General features: G+C 32.1%; 1 protein-coding gene across 1 annotated transcript; it reads right to left on the bottom strand.

Annotated features, from left to right (window-relative positions):
* Positions 1 to 10,109: 10,109 nt before the first annotated feature.
* LOC143061968 (dopamine beta-hydroxylase-like) lies at positions 10,110 to 26,574 on the bottom strand. The gene is made up of 12 exons (XM_076233825.1): positions 26,190 to 26,574; positions 25,475 to 25,624; positions 24,528 to 24,692; positions 23,551 to 23,634; positions 22,909 to 23,088; positions 22,131 to 22,233; positions 18,391 to 18,557; positions 17,883 to 18,065; positions 17,291 to 17,350; positions 13,131 to 13,258; positions 12,451 to 12,604; positions 10,110 to 10,225 (listed from the first exon to the last, which is right to left on the bottom strand). Exons 1-12 carry the CDS (start codon positions 26,457 to 26,459, stop codon positions 10,157 to 10,159), a joined length of 1,713 nt encoding a protein of 570 aa, XP_076089940.1. The 5' UTR covers positions 26,460 to 26,574; the 3' UTR covers positions 10,110 to 10,156.
* Positions 26,575 to 27,282: the final 708 nt, after the last annotated feature.

Raw genomic sequence — 27,282 nt, 5'->3', positions numbered from 1 at the left:
TGGAGTAACGGAAGTGTGTATATAATTGAACAAAGAGAACTACATTTTACGAACAAAAAGAGATATGATTTTCCCTTTTGTCAACTTTTGTATTCCATTTGTAGCAAGAATTTCGAAATTCCATGACAATCATGCAAGATATTTTACTGTCCAGGAGCACACGAGAGATGCAACGCATTGTGCAGGACCTGCTTTCTTTTCCAGTGTACATATTTAGTTCATCCTCAGTTTTTGTTGTGAACTTATTTGCTCATATTTTTTGTAGTTCAACCATATGCAGGATGTGACTATGCTCAATCTGATTATCTATCCCGTAGTGTTCTAATTTGTATTTAAAATGTTTATTACTTTTTTTGTGAATGTCTGCGAGATACATATGTTGATAGTTTGAGAAGTTTGCAGTGATACCTATGTATTATTTGACAAATTCCTTGCACCTTTTTTGTACTTTTGTGTATCTTTCAAAAGTATTATTAATAGATATTGAAATAATTATTTCTGTTTGTGTCCGAACTATTGGTCTACATTATGCAATAAGAGAATTATTGAAAAAAAACTATGCCTTTTTACGGTCCAAGCTAACCGGATTTTTCTAGGACAACTGACTTAAAACAATGTCTGTTTCAATTTTGTATTAAATGATATTCCTGGTACCTTTGATAACTTTTTTTTGTAATTACTAGTATATAAGAACGCATATTTTATTGTTTTTAATCTTGTGTTTATCTTGTGTGATGTACATTACCCGTGTAGATCCTCAAAGATTCTGGTGCAGTTGCCAATTATGATAGAAAAATGAATAAGTCACCTCAAGGTACATATGATTGACCGATAAGAAACACATGTATACACACATAGAAATTATGATTATTATATACATTATAATTATTTGTATATATCTAGTGTGTCGACTCGCCTAGTATAATACTTTGATACAGATTAATTAAAACAAAAGGTGTCCTGTATAAGTTAATGATATTTCTCTGAAAAAAAGCACATTGATCTGCATTGAAGATGCTATTAAATATAAATGGTTAGTCTGCATTTTTTTTTCGATACCACGAAATAAGATAATATTGCTAAAGATCCTTTGTAATTGTTTTTAAAGCTATCATTGTGCATTAACTATAATAATCATTGTATATATTATATTCTAATGCAATTATTTTGTAACAATTGTTCTGATTGGATGACAGCAAGCGTAAAATTCTCTATCTCCTTGTCTGTAACTAAGGAAGCCGACATTTTGAATTTCGGAATGTATTGACATGTAATTTCTACAATAATAAACAAAAAACTCACTTTTTGCGCGTAAAAATCTTCTTTTTATCAAATTTTATTACATTTTGAAGCGGCACAGAAGCCAGAAAACGCCCGGTGTTTATGTTTGACGACGGAAGCATACCTATGACGTCACCTAGTGTAGGGACCAAAGAAGATAACATCTTTTCGCGGAATTTTCTTTAATGAAGATTTTACACTAAAATAATGATTGAAATTTAATTATGAACTTATTTTGCATTAGAAAAGAGATAACTGTATTGTATTTGCAGCTTTAAGGACGTCCATCGGTAGTTTTACTGTCTCAAATTTAGTTTACCTGGCGACGCGTAGCGGAGACAGGTAAACGGGTATTTGCGACAGTAAAACTACAGATGGAGTTATCTCTTAATTATCTTCCGGCATAAAAAGGATGTAGACAAAATGCATGTTTTGCGTAATACATTATAGGCATGCTAGCTTTGATGAGTATTTACATTATGTCATGTATGAAAAGAAAGATCATACATATGATTTCGGTGCTATTATGGATAAATAAAATAAGATAAGAAGCAGTTTTTGGCAATTATGTGGTTGCAAATATTTCAAATGCGTATTTAGATATTACTTTTTTAGTGGGATGATGGACATATGGAATTTCACACAACTCTTTTCATTGTGAGTATCACTCCTTGTTAATGAATCGAGAAAATTCATAAAAAAAGTGCCTAAATCATATACATTTTTTTACTTGTAGGTTAACAGATAATGGGGCGAAACCAATTTGCAGTTCTTGGTCTCATGCCTGGGGCATCAGGGGATGAGATCAAGAAGGCTTTTAGGTCCCTGGCACTGCAATACCACCCAGATAAGAATAAGCATGCAGGAGCTGAAGAAAAGTTTAAAATCATGTGTGCAGCATACGACTTTCTCAAAGACGAAACCAATCGTTTATCGCACGCGAGAGAATTGCGAGAAAATTTTGATTGCAAGCGAAAACATAGAAAAGGACACAGTGAAAAGCATTATACTTATTCAAGTCAACAAGAAACTGATCCATTTGGACATTCACAGACGTTTGAAGACAGGTTTAGACCAAAATTTGATAGAAAGGGATATGAAAGAACAAGCACTGACTCAAACAGTAGATCAAGACATGATAGAAGCAAACAGGAAAATAGCGGGGATCAAAAGTCAGAGAATAAAAGACGAGATTCTCAAAGGAAGAATAGAACGGAAAACGAAGAGTTTTACCAGAGAGATCACAAAAGGTTTATTCCAGGATTCATTTTCGAAGACTTCTTTTCCATTTTTAGTGAACCATTCAAGTCTTTCGAGCAGGATTTCGGCCCATTCCGTCAAAGGAGAAGCCCATTTAATGTGTTTCATAATTCGCACTTTGAGGAGCCATTATTCGACAGACATTTTGAAGAACATTTTCATGTATTTCAAGAATTTGAAAAGGAGCCTATGGCTCACTCATTCGGACCTTCAAATATTGAGGACATGATGAATGACTTCGAACCTTTTGCCGACGTCAGGAGGGAAAGAGCTCATAGTCGGCGAAGGTATAAACCTGCAAGACGAAATTATACTTCATTCCATTATCGAGGAGACCCATTCAGAGAAACACTTTAAGACGATGCCTTAAATAATCATTGGTTAACATGAAATGGATAATTGAAACGACACTGGAAACAAATGAAAGAATGTTTGATCATGTTTGCCAAAATTGTCAAACATCTGTGAAAATATATTGCACTGTTAATTTTTGTAATTCATGATCAACTTTAACTTGGTATTAAATGTTTATTTAAATTGGATTATTCAATTTAAGCTAAGTTTTATTCCAAATTGATTAGACTCAATTATTCACACACTCTGAAGACACGGCCGACACTCGGCTAACCGAGAGATTGGTCGGTTAATCTATATTGAGCATGCGGCTATATCGGGGGTTGGTCTGTTAATCGGGTTGGCTAAAGTCTGTTAATCAGGTGTTATCGAAAAAATCATTGAAAACTCAGCATATTTCATTGTATAACCTTTTAAATGTATGTTTATCATAAAAAATATTTATGTCAAACAAAACTATTCAATGTACTGAATCCAGTGGTGTAATTATTATTTTTCTAGCTTTTATGTACGATTTATAAAATGAAAAGGCAAGTTACTCATCAATAAATTTATACACATTTTACACACACAAAATGTACACAAAATGACACATGGGTTGAATTTACTTGCATGCAATATTTTGAACATCGAAAAAAGACAGGCATTATGTGTGTTAACCAAATTGATATCATTGTGTGAAAAATCTACACGAAAATCTGTATTTTGGTGACATAAATCAATCTTTATTTAAAACCTGGTCTGTTATTGGGTCGGATGTATAAAACTCGGTCTGTTAATTGGTCTGTTAAGAGTTATGAATGACAATGAAAGTATAATTTTATTACTTTATAAAGTTTAATTTGGTAGGCCTAAGATGAGCGGCTAAAATATACGGAAACAACACTTGAGCAATGGGGCATAAAATATATACGGAAACAAAACATGAGCAATGGAATATAAAATATACGGAAACAAAACACATGAACAATTAACAATTTAGGCAATGGATATCGAAAATTGATAAAAATGGTTTCAAAAAGTGTTAAATCAGTAAAGTAACATTGATTTTATCCGAGAATGGTCGCACATATCATGTGAATTCTGTTTAATTGTCATGAATGACACCAATTTGTCATCTACATGTACATTGGTAACCAGTATAATATAAATCAGAGATTAACGTCGTAATGTAACTAAACATCAGTAAGTAAAATATATTGTGATTCTAAAATATAAAGCATAGAGAAAGAATAACGAGTAAAATAAATAAAATGTATAGAAAAGTAACATATCAATTTAAAGAATACAGAAATAAACAACACCCCCAATCCGGACCCTCATGGTATACACGAGAATCTGGATGGAGATACGGAATATAAATAAAAGATAAGGACAGTAGAGAGTGATGCATTACCAAAAAAGAGAGAAAAAAACCCAATAATTGTTTACGAATAAAGACATGAAACCCCCCTGAGTGTTGAAACAGTAACGGATTGCGATGTAATCATCTATAATACTAAAATTACGAGGTCCAATTTGTCAGCCGTCATCGGGTAAAAACGACAAATCAAAGAATTCAACTCTATATATAACTAATATAGGACAATAGTGTAGATTAAAAATTACACCACTCCAGACCCTTTTGTTTTCCACATAATTAATATTGCCAATAATTAACAAGTTCCGGGTCGAATCCGATACCGATACCAATAGTATGTTCACCTGTTAGCTATTACCTTATCTGTACGTTCCGCATTTGACAGGCGCACCACCAAACGGTGTATTTAGGATTTTGCTATATACACAGGTCATAATCAAAGGGCTGACACTACTAAATTCAATCATTGTCAAATTGTTCCCTATTGTAGTTTTATTCAGCAATCAGCAAGACTTTCTAAGATAACTAATATAGGACAATGCTGTTGATTAAAAAATACTCCATTCCTGGATAGTCAGGACCTTTTGTTTTCCAAATAATTAATGTTACCAATAATTGATAAGTTCCAGGTCGACGGGTTCAAACAGAAAGATTTGAAAGCAGAGAAAACTTTATATCTTATAATCGACATGACTTTATCAGATGACAATACTAATTACTAAAATAAGGCTTAGGCATAGTTATATACTTTAAATTCAGTCACGGACCCGCGATATCACGGGTGTGTACTTGTATTGGTGACAAATGCTTGAAGTTTACATGTGGACAACTGCAGTTCTCCTCTGCACATATGTAGAAAAGGAAATAAACGGAATAAAATGAATTAAAACTTAATACAACCAAATGTAGCTGCATTTGCTCCTTTCCATTTACTTCTTTAGAATGATTTGTAAACAACAGATGATTAAGTAATAAAAGAAAAGAACCAATTGGATGATGCTGACGAATTAGGGTTAAACGTCCAGTGACAAATATCATGTGTATATGAGAACGACAACACGTTATATGTACCCTGTGTTGTATTAGAAAGACACGTTCAGTCGGATTTGAGAACATGCTACTTTGAGCAGAGACAAAAATTAAGATTGATTGAAATCGTTAATAACAAATTCATGCATATTCCAGCGGCCAACCCAGAGCACGCTATATTGAAGTGACACACTCTTCAATACAATGCAAAGAAAGTCAAAATGAAAATGCTTTTACTGGAAGGATAGTGTTGCACCGTATTATCTTTTTTTTTTACTCAAGAACATCTCATTCTTAACTTTTTCAATGGGAAAATATAAAGGTAGCAAAACTATTTTCGTGGCTAAATAACTCTTAACTGACGCAATTTCAATTGTCCAACCCATTAACAGACTTTATTCCCATAGTTTTCACTAAAACGTGGTATTACTCACGTTATATTATAATTATGAAATATTTACTAATGTCAATTTATATTTAAGAACCAAAGTAGTATTTTGTGTCTTTTAAGTGATATCTAAAATTGTTTGTTTCGCCTTTTATTAAAAAAAATTGCTATGCGTGTAATCATAGATACTACATACTTGCGCGACGCCTTTTACTTTTACTGAAAACTGCGCAGACTATGAAATGTTTTTAAAGGTGGAAATTGTTCTATGATAGATATCATTTTGTCAGACACTTTTCTTTTTTTGATTTGATTCTTATAATATGCCAAAAATCTGTATATTTGATAGAGTTTAGCATTAAATTGCGCGTTTTACTCTTAACAGACGTATAGCCAACCCGATTGACAGACAAATCGCCCATATAGCCGCATACTCAATATAGATTAACCGACCAATCTCTCGGTTACCCGAGTGTCGGCCGTGGAAGATTCATTTCTGAAAACAACCTAGTAATTAATCTACGATGTATTAATCTATACAAAAAAGTACAATACAGGATTATAAATATAAGAAAGGTCATGAGGAATCTTCTATGCCAGGTCAATTTAATTACCTACAAATTCATCCTGCAATATCAAAACTCATAAAAATAAACAGATTAACTAAATTTACTCCTATAATAACGACAGATTGGTTGAATGTTGTTGCTTTCAAAATGAATGACAATTAAGCTTATTCAATACAAGAACCCATCTAACAGTATATCAATTTAGTATGTTGTGTGAAATACGTTCGGAATGAATGTTGGGAAATGTTTACCTGAAAATGAAAAGACAATTAAATACTGTTGATTGCTAAATGCAAGCTTAATGCAAGCTACCGTATAGCGGGTTATTTTTGCGGGGTGTAAATTTTCGCTTATTTTCGCAGATAGAACAAAATCGCCAAAGTAAATTCCGCCAATTTATATAAAAATGTACATGCAAAGGATTTGATAAATATTTTAAATCCGCCAAAATAATAACCGCAAAATATTTCGTATACCTTTTCAATGAAAATCGCGAAATTTTTCACCCGTGAAAATAACCCGCTATACGGTATTAGCATGTCGAAATGTCCTATTGTAATGTTTATTTGTGTATTTCTCTGTCTTAAATTTCTTGAATTTATTTGTAATGTAGTCATTTTAGTATTATATTTGACTTTGTCAAAAAAGCACGAGGTTTGGCTAGCCGCAAACCAGATTCAACCCACCATTTTTTCTTAAAATGTCCTGTACCAAGTCAGGAAAATGACAGTTGTTATCTTATAGTTTATGTCTGTGTTTCATTGTCGTTTTGGTTTTTGTTGCACTTCAGTGTTTCTGGTGTTTCGTTGTTTTCCTCGTATAATTGATGTTTTTACCTCAGTTTTAGTTTGTAATTTTCTCTCAATCGATTTATGATTTTCGAACAGCGGTATACTACTGTTGCCTTTATTTATGCATTGCAAAATCAAGACGAGAGAAAACAACAATAAATTGAAAAGGAGGTACCGAAAAGGTCTGGCGTGAGAGTGAAATCGAAAAAAATATATTCAGGCTACAATAACATACGAGCCTTCCGAAAAGTTATTGCAATTATTTTATAATGTACAAAACATTAGGAGTTCAATATACATGAGCCATCAGAGTTACTGTCCCAAGAACGACAGAATAATACTCCTCATTTATATATCCTCAACGGATTGTAGGTAGTTCTAGGTACTATTTTTTTTAGTACCACAGTTATCCTTGTGGTCAAATTTTTTTTCGAATCCAAAAATATAAATACCACTGCATAAATGGTTGCTTCAGCTGGCTCCTTATCAAAAATGTATACTAGTTCAGTGATAATGGACGTCAAACTAAACTCCGAAATATACAGAAGAACAAAAATTAAAAATCATTCAAGACTTAAAAAGGCAAGAGGCTCCTGTTTGGGACAGACGCAAAAATGTGGCGGGGTTAAACATTTTTTTTTTTTAGATATCAACCCTCCCCCTATACCTGTAGCCAATGTAGAATAAACAAACACACAACAATACGCTCAGTAAAACTCAGTTCAAAAGAAGTCCGAGTTCGATGTCAGAATATGTAACAATTTAAAATAAACAAAATGACAATGGTGCATAAATTACCAAAGGACTACTAGCAGTTACTGACATGCCAGCTCCAAACCTGAATTAAACTGATTGAAAGATTATGTATTCAACATATGAATATCAAGTAGTTCAATCCTTCCCGTTAGGGGTTTAGTACTATACCATCATAAAATATATGAGAAGAACATAACCTGTATCATGCTAACAACTGGTTTGAGAATGAATGTGTTTATTTCCGATGCAAAGACCCTATAAGTATATCAATGTTAAAGCCATAATATGCAATCTTTAATGACCTGACAACAGTATCGTAACTATATCCCTTCTTAATAAGTCTTTTTAAAGGTTTTGTTAGCTTTTGACGTGAATGCCGATATTTTTGTGCTTTGTATAGAATATTACCAGAAAAAATTGGATGTGAAATACTTGAACGTATAAGATGTCTGCATGTTGAATCATATTTACGAATGATGTTATTGTATTGATGATAAAATTTAGTAAATAATTTGTGTTTATGTCCTGGTGTGATAATTTTTCAGTAATACACAACTTCTCTCGCTAAAATCTAGTACGTTGTTACATACACGAGCAATTCTTACAAGTTGAGATATATGTATTTCATGTATGTATTTCAAAGTCTGAGTTTGAGTAGGTTAACAACTATGTTATATAATGGAGTTTCTTGCCTCCAGATCTTATAGTTTTGAAATTTATGCAACTTGAAGAGCGACTCAAACGTTTCAGAAAACGATTTAGTAGCATATCGGATAAGGTCGCACATACTAAGTTTTAATATGTGACTTAGTAATATTTATACTGAACGCCAAGGGGAGGTCATAAAAGGTAAATTTATGTACAAATATGCAACTTTTCTGTTAAAACAGTACGATTTTATTTAATATACAAAACTTTAATTTTAACCTTTTAGTTATTATTCTGATGGGTTTGACGTGGGTATCATCAAGGTTATAATTGCCAACATTTACTTCACTTATCAGTTAATAATGAATGAGACATTTGATAAACAAACTTTGTAAAACGTCATCAGTGTCTGAGTAGAAAGTTGATTAACCAGGGGTATGTCAAAGAACGTCTCGTTCTTTTTCTAAAAAAAGTTCATCGGAAGGTACCAAGACCTTGTTGATAAATATTCCGTATCAACTTCTCAAATAATACACGATGGTCTTGATGTATAGATTCTGCGTACTGATGTTGTTTATCATCTTAACAACGTGTTTTATAGTTCTTTCATTTGTCTGTGTTCTATTATTAATATTACTTTTACTGTTGAATGGTTTTATGTGATATCCGTTTCACGTGGCTCGGTACTTATACATCTCGTCAATGTGTTTGCATTGGCTTTCATTTTTTGGTGGTTTGTTTTGTATATGCGACTTTTTGTATTTCTTTTGTTCTTATAACGTGACTCTGTACTTTTAAAGATCCCGTCAGTATGATATTGTTCTATTATATGTCATTATGATATATTTCTATTATGAGTTACAATATACGTTGAACCACAAACGTCAAAATCATTCAGTCACGTAGTGGAATTAACTATTTTTGGATTCTTATAAATTCTATATATAACTTTTGGACTAGTTTAAATCTCGGTCTATTTCTGAAATTTATTCTTACATACTTTTGATTTTTTAACCCTGTATGCTAACATTCCTATGTAAATTTTAAAATTGTTTGTACACAAATTTATGTGACGTATAAAATTTTCTGACGTCAGACCTTCAAATCAATGAATGTGTTCGTAGATAGTAGATGTTTTTGTGTTCTGTTAAATTGTTCCTTTTACAACTGTTATACGATGTTGACTGATGTACCCATATTTTGACTATTTTATTTATTGTGTCTGTTTATTTAACGCATCAATGTAAATATATCGGAAATTGATGAGACTGTCATTAAAGAAATAAAGTGAGAGGGTTAGCGCTATAGAACCAGGTTCAATCCACCATTTTCTACGTTTGAAAATGCCTGTACCAAGTCAGGAATATGACAGTTCTTGTCCATTCGTTTTTGATGCGTTTTGTTATTTGATTTTGCCATGTGATTATGGACTTTCCGAATTGATTTTCCTCTAAGTTCAGTATTTTTGTGATTTTACTTTTTTTTTAGCTTTCGGTTTTGCCATTTAATTACGGACTTTCCGTTTTGAAACTTCCTCGGAGTTCGGTATTTTTGAGATTTTTCTTTTTTGTAAAGAAGCTACAGGTCTCCCTTATATAAAAGGCAAACCAATAGTAAGTTGTAAAAATGTTCGAATTGGCCTTTACATACAAGTGATACGTGTATAGTCATTTATTACATTGAGTATGTAAAACATAAGGTATTTGACTATGTAGAATGATTAACAACTGCCACTGTGGGTTGTGATTGGTAGTGTTATCCTTGGAATGTCTTTATTATTCCAGTTGCCCTGCAAAACAAAATCTTAACTTTGTCAACCGACATTTCTACACTTATCAGTCTCCAAGGTTATTATCCGCTCAGTAGTCAGTGCTTAGGTACCGGCATAATTTAAATTGAAAACCTTTCCTGAGTTTCGATTATATACTTTATGATTACTAAGAAACTAAGGTTACAACTCCATCAGGCAACGTTGATCTGAGATGGACTTTGGCTATTATTTTAAGTTCTTGTTCATCATAAAGCTCCATAAGTTGTTATCAAAAAGTCTGTTTCAATCTATATATGTTGGCTTTGTTTGTGTTGCAGTTCAGTGTTTCTGTTGTTCTGTTATGCATGATGTGTTTCCCTTGGTTGAATTTGTAAACCAGATTTGTTTTCTCTAAATCGGTTTATGGCTATTGAATAGCGGTATACAATTGTTGTCATTTTTTCTTTAACTGTTTCAATTCTTATCCTTTGGTTTCAAATATTTGGTTTTGAGCGTTCCTGGTGAAGATTAATCCAGAAAAGCGCTTCGGACGCATGTATTTATAAAGTATTGTTTTTATCTTATGTGGTTTATTCAATATCCGGATTATGTAATTTCACTTACACATAATTATATTTACTATGTGTATTTAGACAAAGTGACAGTTAAAATTTAGGAAGTGAGTGGAAATTTTTCATATTAGGGTAACCTCGCTAATTTGTGTTTCCAATCTTTTTTTGTGTATTACAATTTTTTTTGCTACTTTGCATTTTAAGTTGTATGAACGTTTTGACTGTAATTTTGGATAACAATTTCATCGGCCTTTAGGTGACATTAACTACCAGATATAACAAGAAAATAAAATAGTTTGTTTTTTGTTTTCAATCATAAATGAGTATGAAATAGTGAAATAATTATTCGCTTTTAGCAGTCAGTTTGAATTAAAATTGCCAAAAAGACTTGATGTACGATAAAATTGAAACTGCCTAATAAATACAGGTAGCCTTTGTGAGAAATAAATAAAGATAAAAACATACTTTATTCAAAAAATTGTATATGGTGAGAGGTAAAGATATATAGATCGATAATGATTGCAGGTACATGTACATTTGTACAAGGATAGATAATATTTATAAAGGTTGATGTTAATAATTCATAGTGGGAGGGTTTTTTTTCTCATTTGCTTTTTCCCCGACAAATGAGACTGTAAAAATTGGGGCCCCCTTAGTTGCTACCCTGGGCAACTGAGGGTTGATGTAACAGGTGATTGTTAATAAAATGTTTAATATCAAAAAAATATATCAAAATAGGCAGAGAAATATTGCTGATGAGTAATTCACTTGAAACTGAATAATTCGATATCATTCAATCTGTATTCAAGTGACCTTAAATTTACTCAATTTACTCGTTACCTAGAGAAGGGTTCCCGTGAATTATGCGTGTTTGGTGTTTAAAGGAAAGGAATATCGACATTGAAAGTGAAACCAGTATAACCCATTTGATTGACTGATTCTATCCACAAGAACTGATTATTTACATATATTTTAACCTATTATTTTAAATCAATCAGACATAGAAAAAAACAATTGCACGAGTTCGCTATCTATATATATCTATAATAATATTTATATTGGATGACTGTCAGTGGACTTTGTTTGTCACCTCGAGAATTTATTAGATGGCGTCTAGACTAAACTACTCACGAAATGCTGTCCCGTATTTTTCAGCCCGTGTATTGTAAATTGTTTATTTTAGTCAAATTTTTATAATTTGTATATACGACTAAGTATGTAATAAATCAAATTTGAGAATTTGAGTTGAATCGGCGAACATGAATTTGATAGCTAATGTCTCCTTTTTTTAGAACCATTTAACAGAACACTTGTTTTTTTTAATATTTCACCATCACTCAGTTTCTAAAAATATCAGATTTACTAACTATCTGTATGCCACTGATTAGTTTGCTGTAAACAATTTCCTTTCTTTAAACACATTTCCTTGATAACTTGAATGAGGTTTGAATAAACTTTGATAGAGAAGTATGGTATGGGCTTTTTGATCATTGTTGAAGACCGTACGGTGCCCTATAGTTGTTAATGTCTGTGTCATTTTGGTCTTTTGTGGATAGTTGTCTCATTGGCAATCATACCACACCTTCTTTTTTATATTTGATAGAGAAGAGACATGGTTTATAAAATTATAAGAAACTGCACATTCAAGTTAAAACAAACAAAATGTAAAAGATGTAATTGACAGGTACTCACTGGGAATCTGGTTCCATCTGATCGATTACATTGCATCGATAATGGTGCGATATCGTAAAAATTGCTCAACATCTGACTTGCTAGATAAGACCATCTAATGGACTGGTAGTTTTCTGCAACGCTTTTCGTCGATGAGGTGTTATCTTTGTAACGTCTTAAAATGGAAATTTGATTTTTTATGTTATTTTGAAGAAAAAATCAACAATATTTTCAACTTACTCTTATAGATGCCACAAAGATTCAATGTTGTCTGTTATTGACTTGTTATTGTGGTATTGTACAACTCATTATAGAAACAGGATTATAATTGTATACGTCACGTCTTTCGTCTATAAAAACTCGTCAGAAACGCTCGAAAACACAAAGTTAAAAAGGCAATATAGTGTACGAATTCGAAGTTGAAGAGCAACGAGGACCAAAATTTTCAAACGTTTTTGCCAAACACAGCTTAGGTAACCTATTCTTAGAGAAAAAATATCTGTTGTATCAATTTCTTTTTTAACAGTCATTTCATAATAATGACCAGATCAACACAGAAATTCTGACTATTTGGCTGCTTGTACTTTCGGGTAGGAAACCTTCCACCAAGCAGTGACATTAACCCATGATTTTAGATATACTCATCAGATACCAGGGTTACAATGGTGTACGAGAACTAACTATGATATTATATATCTCACTTATTCATGAATCTAAAGAATGCCCGAAGGGCGTCCGAATCGACAGAACTCTTGCAGACTTCCAAATCAACTGCTGGGTAGTAGTGAATGTAGTTTACACACATTTCTTCTTTAATGGAAAAGCCACCCTAAAATACAAAACGTATCGAGCTAAGTTATATTTATATTGGTTCTTTGACTATTTTGTGATATTTCTGTTACATATTTTTTTTAATGTGACCAAACTATTAAAACAACTTGTTAGACTTTAATTTAAGCATGCATATTCTCATTGTAAAACAAATGCATGTGTTTCTCCGTATTGTTTGTCAATGGATACAGTTGGCCCATCGTCATTCTTTTATTAATGTATTAGTTTATTATTAATACGTTCATCGACGTGCCTTTAGGGTTTTAAAACTGACTAAGAATAGGTCAACAGATATGACATGTATCCACACAGCATTTTAGACTTTTTAAACTTCTATTGCTTGCTTGAAATAGTAAACATATTTTGTCTGAAGCAATCTTTATTATATAAACATCATCTGATCAGACCTAATAACATCATGAATAAGTGGTTATTTCGTGTTCAGTCTTTCAGTATTTCTTGTATTAATTGACTGCCGTAAATGCAACTCGCTTGCGGTCAATTCAGTAATGTTCGGTAGCTTTTCAGACAATTCAGTATGATGTTGATCTTTACAGGTGAATATCAACTACTGAACAGTTTGAACATAGACTGAACATATGTATTTAACTGCAAGCGAATAATCTCAATAAACAGTATGGAATTGACTGCAGTCGTTAGGTCTGAAATTGACTAAACACTGAAAATGACTTTACAATATTCTGTTCAGTGTTTTAGGTCTGTTTAAATCGAAATGACCGCTTCAGACTAATATTCATTACTAGCGTTGAATACCATGAGGCATAGTCTTAAAATTACATATATTTTTTAACATCAATTTTTATTAGATATCAAGTATAATTATATCTATTTAAGGTATCCAGGTAATAGAAATTCACAGAACACACACAGTTATGTCAATAAAAGGGAACGATACTTGACTGTCGATCACTGAACATAAATGTTAGTAATATACACCCCAAAAAACTTACGCTGCATTCATCATTTTTCTCTTCGGAAAGCTGTTCTAGTATTGCTAAAACGCGCTTCAGGGAAGGGGGTGTCATCCTACTGCATGGCCCGAGGTAATTGTCATTATGAACAAAACATATAGGGACAACTTCATATTGAGGGGTTATAAGTTTAATTTGACCGATTAAGCCATACTCATTTTTCACCTTTTTCAACAACCAAATCACTTATTTACCTGTTATATTTAATTCCTGTCCCATTTTTTTCAAAGTGTTATGTATAAAAGTGTTAAATCAAAGTTTAATTACTGTGTTCTCGTACTATCAGTATCAGACAATGTTATATATGAAACCAAGCGTCAAATAAATAAAATAGGAAACAAAATAAGGAATAATCCAAATAATAATAGTTTAAAGCAAAAGTTTTTTGAGTTAAAAAAAAACTTAAAGAAAATGGTTAAACAGAAAAAGTATGAATATAAACAAAAACTTTATAATTGTTTACGTGATTATATCAATCAAAATCCAAAGGAATATTGGAAAAAATTTTAAATCTCTTAAGAATAAAACAGAAAAAGATGAAATACCAGAGGTATTAAAAGATGAAGAAGTTTTAATAAAACATTTTCAAGATCAAGGTAAACCTTCATCTATAAATAATGCTTTTATGATAGACATTGAATCACAATTAAAGCTATTAGAAAATAATATAGATTTCAAAGCTGAAACAGATGCTCCAATATCTTGTTCAGAAGTAAATAAGGTAATCAGAGGACTAAAACTTCAAAAGTCTGCTGGACCAGATAGAATTATAAATGAAATAATTAAAACCTCAAATCAAGTAATAATTAAGTCAATTGTTAAAATATTCAATTTAATTCTAAAAACGGGTATATACCCAAAATCATGGAAGGACTCATATATAATAGCACTTCATAAGAAGGGAGACAAATCTGATACCAATAATTACAGAGGTATATCTTTAATCAGTAATCTTCCTAAAATATTCAATGCTGTACTCAATAATAGACTAATCACAGTTGTGGATAAACAGCTGAATAACTGTCAGTTTGGCTTCAGAGAAAACCACAGAACTGCTGACAGTATTTTCATATTAAAATCTTTAATTAATAAATATATACACAAAAATAACAAAAAAATATATGCATGCTTCATTGACTTAAGAAAGGCATTTGACTCTGTATGGAGGACAGCCCTTCTATATAAATTATGCAAAATGGGAGTAGGAAAGTCTTTTTACAGGGTAATAAAACAACAATATTTAAATACAAAATCCTCTTTAAAATATAAAGATCTCATTTCTGACTATTTTGACATCAGGTGTGAAACTAGGGGACTCATTAAGCCCTACTTTGTTCAATATTTTTATAAATGATATCACTAAAGGTTTGGAAGATGACAACTCAAGTCCATTGGAGCTCATAAATAGTAAACTAGGCTCCCTCCTGTTTGCTGATGATCTGCTTTTACTATCAGAATCTAAGGAGGGTCTCCAAAATAGTCTAAATAAAGTTTCCATGTTTTGTGAAAACTGGCAGCTTTCTCTAAACATAAATAAAACAAAAAGTATGGTCTTTTCAACAACAAAGCAAAAGCCTGAAACATCTATACTTGTATATAAAAACAAAAAAATAGAGAATGTTATGGAATATCCTTACTTGGGTCTGCTAATTAAATCAAATGGTAATCTCAGTCATAGTACAGCTGAATTAACAAAAAAGGCAAAAAAGGTTTTGTTTTCTATTAAAACATATACTAATTCTCTTGGCAGCCTTCCTATCAGAGTGTCACCTTAGTGAGAACTATATTAACTTATAATTCTGAGATAACATATTTGGACTCATATATAACATATTTCGAAGCTAAAAAAAGAGCTTTGGTTTCTGGAAAAATTGTGGACCCATTTAATTTTATTGACAAGACTCCAATAGAAAACTTGCATCTTAGTTATTGCAAGTTTACCCTTGGCACTAATATAACAAGAGTGCCTCAAATTTTGTTACAAGGAACGAATTAGGAAGACTGCCTATTGAATGTCATATAAAAACCCAAACTATTATGTATTTAGCAAGGCTTTTCACCTCAAATTTGAATCCCTTATTACATGAATCTTTTCAATTAACTAAAACTTTGGATTCTAGTGGCTTCTATTCATGGTTCACTTTTGCAAAAGATATTCTTACTGAATCTAACATTGATATAGATAGACTAAAAACCTGTAATAATTTAAAACAATTAAAAAATATTAAAAGCTATATTAAACCCCAAATAAACTCATATTACAACAACCTGTTGATGGATAAGTTGAAATCTATTGATGATAAAAGTAAATTAAATTTTTATAAAGGACTTGAGCCAAATCTATTGATCAAACCTTACCTCTCTAACCCAAACTTTGAATTTAGAAAATTAATTACAAAACTTAGAATCAGTGACCATTCATTATTAATTGAAAAAGGAAGGCATTTTAAAATTCCTCGCGAAGAGAGACTTTGCAAAAAATGCAAAGTACTAGATGATGAGAAGCATTTCTTAATAAATTGTTCTCATAATTCAAATATTATAGATTAACATATTTTAATTGCATTAACAGAGAAAGTAATTCATTTGCTAATCTCACTGACAATGACCAAGTTATATATATACTTAACCCATCAAAACCAACACAAGTGAATAAACTAGGATCCTTTATAAAAAAGTCAATGGAACTGAGGACAGGGGACCCTTTAATATTTACCTGAATTTGTGTATATATATTGAGTTACTTAGTTATTGTCTTTATTTGTTTTTGTTGTTGTTATATGTCACAAACTGTATAGTTTATATGGCAATAAAACTTTGAATTGAATTGAAGTATAGTTTTATTAATCTTATACCGCAATGTATTTGTCATCTAATTGAAATGTCAGTAAATTTCAGACTAGTGTCATTAAAACTGAAGTGTAAGTTCATTAAACTGATATTTCAAACATTTATTCCAAAAAAAGTACTTCTTATTTTATTTTAATTGTAATGCTGATTGATTTTTACCATATTTTACATTTAAAACGATTGCTTACTAATGTAATGTTCTCTCTATCAAGTGTACTATCTTCACATGTAGTTATAAGACTGTCTCCCTACAAGACAAAGTAGTAAATTATTTTTAGTATATATGATTGACAACAATTGTTTTTTTAATTTTTTAAACAGTTTTCGAACTTCATAACTTTAAGATACTTTTTACGTTTCTTATAGTTTAAATTTTTATGAAGCGTTTATGTATGAACATGATACATTTCTCTGGCTAAGAAAGAAACGCACCTCGTATGCATCAAATCGGTATAACACATCCATCAATCTTTTTGTTTTAAGACAATCACAGGCTATATGCTTGGAGAAATACAAAATGAACAAAACCGGTTTAGACAAAACAGACAACTGAAATTACTTCAGTCTTCTAATCTGCAAAGTATTTGCAGCTTTGGTTCAAATACATTACAGTCATTTAATTGCTATCATTTCTCATATTCTTAAGTAAGATGAACGATGTGCTTTTAAAATTATTATAGCTGTCAGTGACATTCGTACATAAAGCAAACATGAAATATTCTTTTCTTTTTTTATTGATTGTAGTTTTATTACTTTATCATCTAATATGATTACACCTACTGGTAAAACATCGACTGGTTCTTGAAGTCTTCTTATCTCTTGAAAATGTGGACTATAATGATTGTCTCTATTCAGTTCTGGTAATTCTTTGCCATTCCTGACATGCTTTGTATATACACGTTTCCCCGTCATATGCGTGTGCAATTGAGAAGCATATATGTGTATGCCTGTTCTTGGTATCGCCTGTAAAATTTAAAAAAAAATTCGATAGAGAGGCAAAACGTGACAGGAACTTATATCTGTTCTTTCATTACAAATATGCAAACAACTTTTAAGTATTCAACAAATGTGCTTTTCTATCCTTTTTTTATTTTTTTTTTATCCCAGATGAAATATCTAATGATAGTTTTGTTGCAACGCAATTAACATTAATCACATTTGTGAAACCAATTTTTTTTATTTCTAGTTTTTACCTAAATCAAAAGTGGATATGTTACTAGATCTAGGCTGATTTGTTTAAAAAAAAGGGGGGTGTTGCTTATTAAATAATTTAATACATGATTCTCACGGTTCGTGTGCAATCAGGAATACAGTATCCTGTCAGAGAAAACAAGTTCTGGTTTGGAGGAATCGCCATTTTGTTTGTATATTCCAACCCCAGCTCCATTATCCCGGAATCAAATTTTCTTAGTTTACTTGTAACATACAAACGGATGCCAGATGAATCTTCTATACCTGTAAAAAGTTATAGTATATTAGGATAAAATAAAAATGATGCAAACAGGATAAACATATTACATGCTAAAACTCTAGTTGAAATATTTGCGTTATAGCAGTATAAAACTGTTTGCAACATATTTTCATAGAGCATTTGGAATGTACTAATTAATGAATTGTAGCTACTGGAATGTATCTGAGGTCATGGCAACATACCAAATACATTTTTTTCTGAAAAAAAAGTTATATTTTTATCACAGTGACTTCTCTCGAGGGGTCAGTGTCGTTTTGCAATATATAATATCTCTGTAAACATTGAAATTACACCGTCACTATTCGATTTGTTTAAGAATGCTCCTAAACTACGAAGTCTTTGAAGCCAGTGCCTCTTGGATTTAAGATATGTTAACTGTCATCTATATACTACGTTCATATCTAATAAACCGGATGATGTATACAGACAATAACTGCTGATGATGGTAAAAACGACTATGTCAATTTTAATTTGGTTCCTTTGGGGTGATCTTCATAAATTGATTATGATCTAGATAATGAGTTGTTCAAGACAGAACAGTGACGAATGACTACTTTGAATTCAGTGAACAATTCTGCATTCTAAAAAGCTGTAAAAGTTCCATTATAGCAGCATCCGATTTTATCTGGATAGCTGAACGTTCCTGTTGTAGCTAGTTTGTACAACTAAATATTTCGTGAATCTACGTAGAATATATTTTCATTATCACTTATAAGCGTGTTAAAGTTACGTTCTTGGACTTTTAAACATATATATATACTAGAACACACCCGTGATATCGCGGGTCCGTGGTTGAATTAAAGTATATAAGTATGCGTAAGCCTTATTTTAGTATTGGCATCTGATAAAGTCATGCCGATTATAAGATACACAGTTTTCTCTGCTTTCAAACTCTTTCTGTGTGAACCCGTCGACCTTGAACATATCAAGTATTGGTAATATTAATTATTAGGAAAACAAAAGGTCCTGGAATGGAGTATTTTTTAATCAACAGCAGTGTCATATATTAGTTATAAATAAGTTGAATTATTTGATTCGCTGTTTTACGTCATGCCCGCTAACAAATTGAAAACTGTACCTATACGCCTTATTTAAGTCCAGATTTTTAGTATTCGTATTGTTATCTTAGAAAGTCTTACTGATTAAAATACTACAAGATTATGACCCGTGTATGTAGCAAAATCCTAAATACACCGTTAAACTTTGGTGGTGCGCCTGTCAGATGCGGAACGTACAGATAAGATAATAGGTAACAGGTGAATATACTATTGGTATCGGTATCGGATTCGACCCGGAACTTGTTAATTATTGGCAATATTAGTTATGTGGAAAACAAAAGGGTCTGGAGTGGTGTAACTTTTAATCTACACCATTGTCCTATATTAGCTATATATAAAGTTGAATTCTTTGATTTGTCGTTTTTACCCTATGACGGCTGACAAATTGGACCTCGTTATTTTAGTATTATAGATATAGAATGAAATTCAAAACAGTGTGGCTGTGGCCATTGATTGACACATTAAATTCATCCATTGACTGGGACAATTTAGGTGAACGTTTGTATGTAACGACCATTGCTCACTGTGTACTTTTTAAAGACACTTACACTATGGGGTCACCAAAGGTGCTCAACACCTTAATAAAGTAATTCGAAAAAATTAATCAGAAATAACACGATGTTTTGATTTATATCAATTATATAAATCAAAACATAAAGGTTATTCCTGATTAATTTTTCGAATTATTTTATAATTAAAGGCGTAACGAAACCTTGGTGACCCCACAGTTTAAATGTCTATCGTAGGTTGGTCGTTACAGACAAACGTTCACGTAAATTGTCCCAGTCAATGGATGAATTTAATGTGTCAATCAATGGCCACAGCCACACTGTTTGAATTTCATTCTATATCATTTACTATCGTTAATTATCCATTTTTAGATGGTGACGTTCCCTTGTCACCATCTTACGGTGTTTATATATCTCAACTTGTACGATTCGCTCGTGTATGTAACATTAATGTTTTAGATTTTAACGAGATAAATTTATGTTACTGAAAATTATTACACCAGGGTTTTCGATATTACAAACTAGTCGAAACATTTACTAAATTTTATCATCGGTATAAGGAAATCATTCGTAAATATAGCTCAACATGCAGACTTCTTATACGTTCAGGTATTTCACATCCGATATTTTATGGAAATATTCTTTGTAAAGCACAAAAATGTCAGTATTCACCTCAGAAGCTAACAAAACCTTTAAATAGACTTATTAAGAAGGGATATAGTTACGATACTGTTGTCAGGTCATTAAAGATTGCATATTTTGGCGTTTATATTGATTCACTTATAGGGTCTTTGTATCGGAACTAAACACATTTATTTAAAAACCAGTTTTTGGCATGACACAGGTTATGTTCTTCTCATATATGTTATGATGGTATGATACTAAACCCCTCACGGGAAGGATTGTGCCTGATATTCATATGATGAAGACATAATCTTTCAATCAGTTTAATTGAAGTCTGGAGCTGGCATGTCAGTTAACTGCTAGTAGTCTGATGTTATTTATGTATTATTGTCATTTTGTTTATTTTCTTTGGTTACATCTTCTGACATCAGACTCAGACTTCTCTTGAACTGAATTTTAATGTGCGTATTGTTATGCGTTTACTTTTCTGCATTGGCTAGAGGTATAGGGGGTGAGATCTCATAAACATGTTTAACCCCGCCGCATTTTTGCGCCTGTCCCAAGTCAGGAGCCTCTGGCCTTTGTTAGTCTTGTATTATTTTTAATTTTAGCTTCTTGTGTACAATTTGGAGTTTAGTATGGCGTTCATTATCACTGAACTAGTATATATATTTGTTTAGGGGGCAGCTGAAGGACGCCTCCGAGTGCGGAAATTTCTCGCTGCATTGAAGACCTGTTGGTGACCTTCTGCTGTTGTCTTCTCTATGGTCGAGTTGACGTCTCTTTGACACATTCCACATTTCCATTCTCAACTTTATATGCATATTTTTGGGAAATTATATATCTTTTAGAATATTTTCTTTAATAGAAGGGACAATAATGATGGTCTTTTTAGAAAATCTTTCCAAAACAATTACTTGTAGTATATCTCATGTCATACATCATTACATGCATGAATAACCTAGTTTCTCATTTATAACAAAATCTAATCAAAACTGCATCATTTTGTAGCTATTAGCAATGCATGTGTCTGCATGCAACCATCTTCGTTCTCTTCAATAATGATCGACTGACTATTTGACATATGACCTAAACCTTGGCGATTGGGCTAACTAAATGGATGAGGACAAGTCTGTTCTTAATCATAACAGAGGAACTTATTCTATGCTTGTCTTAACTTCAATAGCTGACTGGCGGTATGGGCTTTGCTCACTATTGAAGACGGTACAGTGACCTATAATTGTTAATTTTTGTGTCATTTGGTCTCTTGTGAAGAGTCGTATCATTGGCACTCATACCTCATCTTCTTTTTTTATATTTAGTATAGTACTTAGTCTAGCGATGTGAGTAGTCTTGTTATAATTACCTTTGCTCAGCTGTGGATTATTATAATGTACCTCTAGCAGCACAAATCTAGACCAACCATCTCCGCCTACTGGCGTTCCAGTTTCCTCTGGTAATGTTACTGACTGTAATATATTATTAAAGTCACAAGTTACGGGTGCTGAATAAATGTTGCTTTTCTGATACCCAGATGTAAGGAATTATACAATTCAAATGTGCAAACACCTGAATATTTTTATGAGAAAAAGAATTAAAGGATTTTACTAGGTGTAAAGAGTATGTTTGTATGACGCATATGGAAAAAAAGATGAATTTAAATTATATAAGACAAGTGAAGTTCTTTGATTTGGCATATTTAGCTATTTATATTGCATCGTCATGATGGTTCTTGTCTTACCTAGTTCTTATTATCTAATTAATTATTTGTATTCAAATATATTGAGTAATTATGGATTCAATGTAAATTACTTTTCTAATTTTTTAAGCGAGTCCAAAATATGCAACACAGCCTGCATTTAGGTTGATAGAATGTAAAAAGGGAACATAGGATAAAGAGTGGACAGGTCGGAAGAGAAAAAGATTAAGAAAAAAAAACCAGTAATTTCAAAATTATCAAACTGAATCGGATAATAAGACACATAAGACACATTTCACTTCCATCTTATTGTATAAAATTATTCTTTCGCTTCGTCAATTTGAATAGGTTCGTTAAATTATTGTTAGTTTAAATCTTTATCGCCATTAATGTTTTTTTATTTTGGAATTGATCGCGACCTTTGCGTACTAGTATCTATACTTACTGATGCACCCATTGCCCATGCGCCAATGACTTTACGACAGATTGACAGCCCTGGTGGTTTTCCCTCCGCCAAGCCAGGACCATTATAGGATGGAACAACTTCGTCTGGTCTGGCTTCACAATGAAATAGTTCCATGTGGTGAACAAGATGTTCGTGGCCTTTCTCGATGATTCCTTCATACTACGAGAACACATAGGAAAAATATTTCTATATAATACTATTAAGTCTTGTAATATTTTCACAACTGATAATGATTTCAAATGATCAAATCATGGATACGGAGTTACAACTTAGTTATTACATAGAAAACTTTTAGAATAAATAGCCGTACATTGTAATGTGCGTGTTATTTCTTCTTCTCAGTAAAAAAAGTCTATTTTAACTGAACTAGTAAAAATTTTTGTTTTGAGGCCAGCTGAAGCCCGACTCCGGTGTGGGATTTTCTCGCTGTGTTGAACACCCATTGGTCACATAAGGCTATTTTCTGCACTTTGTTCGGGTTGTTGTCTCTTTGACACATTCTTAATTTCCATTCTCAATTTTATTTTTAAATACAAAATATAAGAAGGTAAGTAGAAACATTTTTGTTTTCTTGGTTTAATTCAAATATACTTCATATTTGTTTTCTTATTCTAATGTTACCTTGATGATATGATATTTCCGTTTGAAATCTGGTAACTTAGTTAGATACCACCAGTAAGTGGTATCAGTTGATGGAACTGTTATCTGTTAAAAAATATTGAGACAGGAACTTGACCATTTTTACACATTTGTAACTACCTGGTATTTTAAAATTTAAATTATTTAAGTCCGTCGTTTTTCAGAAATTCTCGTATGCTATTTACATGCCTAGATTGATTTCTGTTTCATCAACATTTTGAACAATCCTGAAAATTGTCTTCTGACATCAGACTCGGACTTCTCTTGAACTGAATTTTAATGTTCGTATTGTTATGCGTTTACTTTTCTACATTGGCTAGAGGTATAGGGGGAGGGTTGAGATCTCACAAACATGTTTAACCCCGCCGCATTTTTGCGCCTGTCCCAAGTCAGGAGCCTCTGGCCTTATAGTTAGTCTTGTATTATTTTAATTTTAGCTTCTTGTGTACAATTTGGAAATTAGTATGACGTTCATTATCACTGAACTAGTATATATTTGTGTAGGGGCCAGTTGAAGGACCCCTCCGGGTGCGGGAATTTCTTGCTACATTGACGACCTGTTGGTGACCTTCTGCTGTTGTTTTTTTCTATGGTCGGGTTGTTGTCTCTTTGGCACATTCCCCATTTCCATTCTCAATTTTATTAAGAAAGAATTTCTGCAGATTAAGTAGTCAAACTGTTAAAAATTGGGGGAAAAACGGAGCCGGTGTTACGTGCATTCTAAACAATTCTATACATTATAATTCTAGAATTTTTATTTGATACTTTTCCAGGACATAAAACAGTTCCAATTATTAGATACCAAAATGTGTAAGTGCCATGTAAAGTTGCAAAATAAAATTGTGATTTCGCCTATAAACAGTTCATTGAACTTAATTGTGGCAGACCATTGAGTCTCTGGCGTTACGAGGAAAGTAGGAATACATTGCAAACTTTACTCTTATTCATTAGCTTCATACCTCTTGGTTCGTGACGTCAATGAATGTTGTGTCTTTTGGTATTTTCACATCTGGAATGTCTGGTTTCAAAATTTGAACTCTCTGTAAGCCTTTCTTATATTGTAAAGTGTTGATATGTTTTGGATATCCGTAACCAGTGAAAAATATAATGTGTGTCGTTCCATTCTGTTGAAACATACAAATTGTTAATCAGATTTTCGAATATTTGAATACATTCTATTTTTTTATGTGATGAAACTAAATGAGAATTAAATTATATGTTAAATATAGAATTGTAAAACCGGAACATTGAATACTTATTAAAGTGAATCGTGAGCTTTTGTATTTGTTCTTGTTATTCAAGACTGAACAAAGTGATACAAGGTGATACTGCGAATTGTACAACAGTCGAAATAAGTCGAAAGACACGTTTCTTTACATGTATTGCGGAATAATAACGACGGTACACCGGATGACGGTCAATTATACAAAATCGCAATCTGTCAAAGAGTCTCAGAGGAGTTACATTAAAAAATGTCATTCTTGCACTATAGTGAAATAATGATCATATCATATTGACAGTCTTATCTGGTCAACTATTGTATATGTGAACAAACAATCATACCAAGTACGAGAGCTTTCTGATAAAGAGTTTCGTTCAAAAAGTGACAAGCTTTCTCTCAAACGGTCTCTAGAGTATTGATGTGCTTCGCGGACGGACGTACGAACAGAGACCATCACCACCACCCAACATATCCCATTCCCCACCCTTGAGGCGTAAGCGAGGTGGTCAAAAATGTTTCAAAATAAAAATGTATAAGAAAACAGCTGCACTAGACTTAAACTAGTTTCCATCGCTTATCATTGTTTTCATATGTTTTACCATAGAGTGGGAATAAGTTGTATATCGAACGTTCGTGAGATAACCCGCGTTTTATTTTAACTCTTCCACTACCCATTAAACTTACGTCTAGTTTGTAATCGTCCTCATCACATGTATCAAACTTTCTTATGAATTCTAGCGTAAACCTGTTATATTTCAACTTTTCAGTAAGAGTCCGCACGTAGTTTTGGTTTTGGTCAATGTGTATATTTCCTCTATTGTCTGTATGGACGTCCTAAAAAATTACAAAATTAACTAAACATACAATTTTGATTTATAAATTAATGGAGTCCAAGTTGACCTTCAAAACCCACTACTTACAGTTTTGTATTTAACAATCATACAATTTTCACACGATTCTTTAATTTTAATTGGCCGAGACAGTTCAATATATTTCATTTCCGTGTAAAATTCAACATCTACTCATGACTGTACGTGTACCGTGACAAAGTCAAAACATTGTTTAAGAAACCAAGAGAAAGCTTTAGTTTATGTAACTCTTAATTTAATGGTTGGTGCATATTTATGTAATAGTAAGAATTGAATGCTTCATAGGATCGTGCACATCTTTTTAGTATGACGCGCTTCCATATTAAATCTGCCTCGGTCAACTCTTTTACACCCTATAATAATACAAAAATAATTATTCAATTCTTAAATACATTACCAAACTTTCGAAATGAGTTCATACGTAAACCATCTCGAAACTAAATACTGGGCATATATTCTTTTCCATCTGATTTTCAATTTATCAATCGTTTGTGAATAAATCATTCATACTATCTAAAGGATGAACTTACTTTGAACATTTTATTACCAAATAAGTCCTTCCAAAACAAAACTAAATCAGCATTCTCACATTCACCATAATCAGAAAACCCGAACGCTAACCATTCGTTTGGTCGCAGTCTTCCTTGTATCCGAAATTTCACCAGTTCGTCGGCATAATTCACATTCCATTGAAGATTGAGCGATTTGTCCTTACTAAGAATTGTTTCATATTTAAAATGTTCGGCAAAAGTTATTGTATAAAAGGAAAATACAGAACACACAAATGCAATATAATTCATTTTGCTGCTCTTTGAATCAGTACGTGCAATGCGTATGCCAGTTACGAACGTAGACTATATTTCTTCATTTATATGTTCCTTAAAGTTTCTTATTGAGAAAGGCTTGAAGAACTGAGTAATTCTACCTCGATTTTTTTTTAATTTAATGAACTTTGGCGCATTTTCTTATCTGTAATATGTGTAGGTCGTAAATAAATTATTCATGCCAATTTTAGACGCCAGAGGTATCAAATAATCACCATATTAAGTTAAATCAAATCTTAAATTAGATTCTTAATTACTATTCTTTAGTGTAAATTAAAGGTCCATCAATTAGAAAAAAAATATTTTTATCTTGTTATTCTTGTCCAATTTCATTTCATGCAAAGAAATGAAGACGTACATTTCTCGTTGGTCATTACTCTCTCCCAGACAATGGAACCGAGGCTTGACAGGTGCTTCCCAAATTGATTCCGGATATTGAATGAGTGTTGACAAGATGAATATTTCTTTATTTCTTTATTCAGTTAAAGATAGCTCTGAATTAATTTGTAGTTATTGATGCAATGTTTTGTTGTCGAAAATTTAATCAAGTGTTTACAAAAAAATGAGTTTCGTGACATGTTTTCCCTCAATTACCGCTTAAGTAATTGATGACATTTGATTTCTTGTATATTGCTGTATTTGTTGATTTTCGTGTATTACGCATTCATTACATGCTTTCTCGCATGTTAAACGTATTAGGATTGGTCTGGAACTATATTTGATAGACACATTTAGAAAGAACATTCTGTGAGTCGAACTTCTGTGTCCTTTTCAGTATTTTATTGCACCGTAAGAGAAA

This window comes from Mytilus galloprovincialis, chromosome 2 (assembly GCF_965363235.1).
Source record: "Mytilus galloprovincialis chromosome 2, xbMytGall1.hap1.1, whole genome shotgun sequence".
NCBI classification, from domain to species: Eukaryota; Metazoa; Mollusca; class Bivalvia; order Mytilida; family Mytilidae; genus Mytilus; species Mytilus galloprovincialis.
This window is presented reverse-complemented; position numbering and strand designations above follow the sequence as displayed.